Source organism: Frankliniella occidentalis, unplaced genomic scaffold (assembly GCF_000697945.3).
Source record: "Frankliniella occidentalis isolate FOCC.00 unplaced genomic scaffold, Focc_3.1 Scaffold53, whole genome shotgun sequence".
NCBI classification, from domain to species: Eukaryota; Metazoa; Arthropoda; class Insecta; order Thysanoptera; family Thripidae; genus Frankliniella; species Frankliniella occidentalis.
In genome coordinates this window covers 1,560,365-1,563,490 of record NW_026267183.1, presented here as the reverse complement: position 1 = coordinate 1,563,490, position 3,126 = coordinate 1,560,365, and the positions used below count along the sequence as shown (strand labels likewise).

The 3,126-nt window shown below is 59.7% G+C and overlaps 1 protein-coding gene across 10 annotated transcripts in view; it reads left to right on the top strand.

The window, feature by feature from the left end:
* The window catches only part of LOC113205733 (multiple PDZ domain protein-like), a 98,911-nt gene that overhangs the window by 20,997 nt on the left and 74,788 nt on the right, over positions 1 to 3,126 (top strand). For all 10 annotated transcript variants that reach the window (XR_008011148.1, XM_052267483.1, XM_052267485.1 and 7 more), the window contains 2 exons: positions 1,348 to 1,533; positions 1,701 to 1,791. Coding sequence is in view for 9 of the 10 variants with exons in the window: in XM_052267483.1 (XP_052123443.1) it covers positions 1,348 to 1,533; positions 1,701 to 1,791 (277 nt within the window). In the remaining variant the exon portion in view is untranslated. The remainder of the gene's footprint in view (positions 1 to 1,347; positions 1,534 to 1,700; positions 1,792 to 3,126) is intronic.

Genomic DNA, 3,126 nt, shown 5'->3' with positions numbered 1-3,126 from the left:
AGAGAGAGAGAGAGAGAGAGAGAGAGAGAGAGAGAGAGAGAGAGAGAACGAACCGCGCGTGGAGTTGCCACCCGAGTTTGAGAGCCCTGCCGAGCTTTTCTTTTCGGATCTCTTGATGTCCCCCACGCTCTGCGACCAGCTCCGGAAAGTAGTAGGTTGCGTGTGCTTGTTGCTGGCCGCGACGTTTTCAAGTGGAGGCAGAGCAGCGCGCGCTGGTGGAGGGGCTTGAAGTGTGTATGGGCGGATGGGGGCCGGGGACTGACCAGCCACTAGCTTCACATATGATGCGGACAGAAGGACTACGCCCACACAAACACACACCCACGCGCGCGCGTAAAAGTTTTACTTTCTGGACGAGGTCAGTCAGTAAAGAGTAGTGTAGGCTTTTCCCCTCCCAATCTCTCAGGAAATGAGACGAAGGTTTTGGTGGGCGGAAAGGAGCGGAGGTGGTGCACGGCAAGGAAAGCGGAGCGAGAGAGCGACTTAGAGGCGCACATTGCTGCTTTTATATATACGTCTAGCGCCGGTAGGAAGGATCCCCTTCCCCGGCGGGGAGTGAGAGAGAGAGCGAGAGAGAGAGAGAGAGAGAGAGAGAGAGAGAGAGAGAGAGAGAGAGTCCGGGCTGTGAGCGAGAAAATATTTTCACTTGGGGTTGTCGCGCAGGTAGTGTGGGAGGCGGAGGCGTCTCGTCTCGTCCCCATCCCCGTCGCCTCCCCTCCCCAGGGGAACCTGGGGGACGCCGCGGGCCACACAGCGTGGCGGCGGTGCAGTCAGAGGACCCGAGGACCCCCGACCATGCCCGTCTCTCCCGGCCCCGGGCCGCCCCGGGCCCGGCGCAGTTTGTGAAACAAGAGGCGCGTGTTCCTTATCTGGGGAGAGCACGGGCGCCGCGCAGCCCTTCTCTTCACGGTTCGTGCCCCCCACCGCCACCTCTCCACCGCCACCTCTCCACCTCCGCCCACCCTCCCCCGTCCGTGAAGAGCTCCTGCCCTTCCTTCCTCTTTCCCTTTTTCTCCGTTTTAGCTCTACAGCACGACGGGTGTATAAAAGAATCGGTAGTCTCTTGCGATGGGCCCTTTACTATAAATTGAAGCGTACACCGGGTGGTTTGCTTATGCCTGAGGTTTTCTGACTGCCTTGATTTTTTTCATTTTTTTTTTCTTCTGATGTTCCCTCATTTTTTATCTATTTTATTTTTGTTTTTTCATCCTTTTTCGGGAGAGTGTTCTCTGATACGTCCTGAACAACAATTTTTCTTTCTTTCGGAGAGGAGATGGAATTTTGTTGTTGTTGTTGCTGCTGTCGTCGCCTGCGCGCCCCTTTAAGGTTTGGTGACGTGTTTCGCAGGCGAGCCTTGGCGATGCGGCGCAGACGAACAAGGGCCCCGCGGGCCAGCCGGCGCCGCGGGCAGCGCCGCAGCCGGCGCCAGCCATGGCGAAGAAGGTCTCCACCGCCTCGTCCAGCGAGGAGGACTCCGACGACGAGGACAACAGGGACATGGAAGGACGCATCTACACCAAGAAGGGCAAGGAGGTAAACAGAGAAAGAAAAACAGAGGAGCAGGCAGGCTTCCTCTGTCAGCGACATAATTTTTTTATCCGTTTTACTCGTTTCTCTTTCCCCTCTCGTTCCCCCCCTTTCTTTATTCCCTTTACTCCTTCCCTGCGCCGATGTTTTATTGACGAGCGGCTTTGCTACAGATATCACGGGCGAGCGCCGGAGCGATAAAACGGAGCAAGGACGAGATTGCCAACGACCCGGAGGAGGAGGACGAGTTCGGCTACACAATGAGTGAGTCAGCCGCTCCGTCCGGACCGGACACTTCGGCAGCACCGCTGCGGGCACGCCATAGGGCCGGGGAGGGAGTTTAGCACTTGAGGGCCCGGGACCCGGGCGGGCAAACGACCCGGGACAGCGGAGACCCGCCCCGTAGCGCAGCAGGAGGCGAAACAAGCGGAAGCAGTATATGAGGGAGTTTTCTTGTATTCTTTGTAGAATACGATAATGGAATCAATGGTATTGTGAAATGACAAAGTAAAGGTCAATACGACTTTCAGCATCCGTGCGAGACAGATTTGATTCAAACTCTAAACTGTCCATGGCGGAACGCGTTCTTTCACATCAAAACTAAGTTTTGTCATTCGTTCGGGAATATGTGTCGTATTTCCCATAGACGCGTCGCCGTCCCGGCGCTTTATTTGGCGGCCCTTTTTCCTCCTGTGCTCCGCGGGAGCGGTGCGTGGGCGGCGCTGGGGCGGCGCGGGGGCGGCGCGGGGGCGGCGGCGAAACTAGCTTACTGCGCCTCTTTCATGAATATCCCAACGCGATTCTAACAAAGTCCTCCTCGTGTCCCGGCTCACCTCACCCCGCCCCGCCCCTCCCCGGGCCCCGTATGTATTATTTGTCCTAATGGAGGCCCCCCGGAGGCCGCCGCCCCCGCCGGCGCCACGGCCGGCGCTGCACTACACACATGTTTCGCCCGGGCGCCAATCCGGGACGCCGCGAGCCTCTCTTTTCAACCCGTTTCTCCCGCCCTCCACACGGCGAGGCGCTCGCTTGCTCCCCGAGCAGCCCTTTCCCCCGGCTGTGCCTGCTTCTTGGTCTGCAGAGGCGTGGCGCCGCGAGGGGTCGTAAAGATCGACCGCCCTGCAGGATGTCAACACTGTTTTATCGCTTCGTCATTTCCGGAGACCTCGCCCAGGCGGCGGCCCCAGGGCTGCGGCCCCAGGGCGGCGCGCTCCTCCTCCTGGAGCCACGCGGCTAGCGCCCGTCGGCCGCGGGGGTAGGCCACCAGGCCGCCGGCCGCGCGCAGCGGGACGGCTACCCTCGCGTCGCCGGGCGCCCGGCGGGCCAGCGAGCGCCTCCCCGGCAGCAGTGCGGGTCAGCAAGAGTGCTGCAGCAGCAGCAGCAGTGCGGCGGCGCACGAGGCGCTACCAGAGCCGCACACACAGCCCTCTGCTGACTTCATATTCGCGCGCCGCAACCCCAAAGCATAAATAAATATAAAACCAACCCCTACCCCACACCAACCCCTCAAACCACACCACCCCCATCTACTCATCATTTTCATCCACCTTTTCCCACTTCGCCCTCGCCATCCCCTACTATGTCACTGGCACTCCCCCC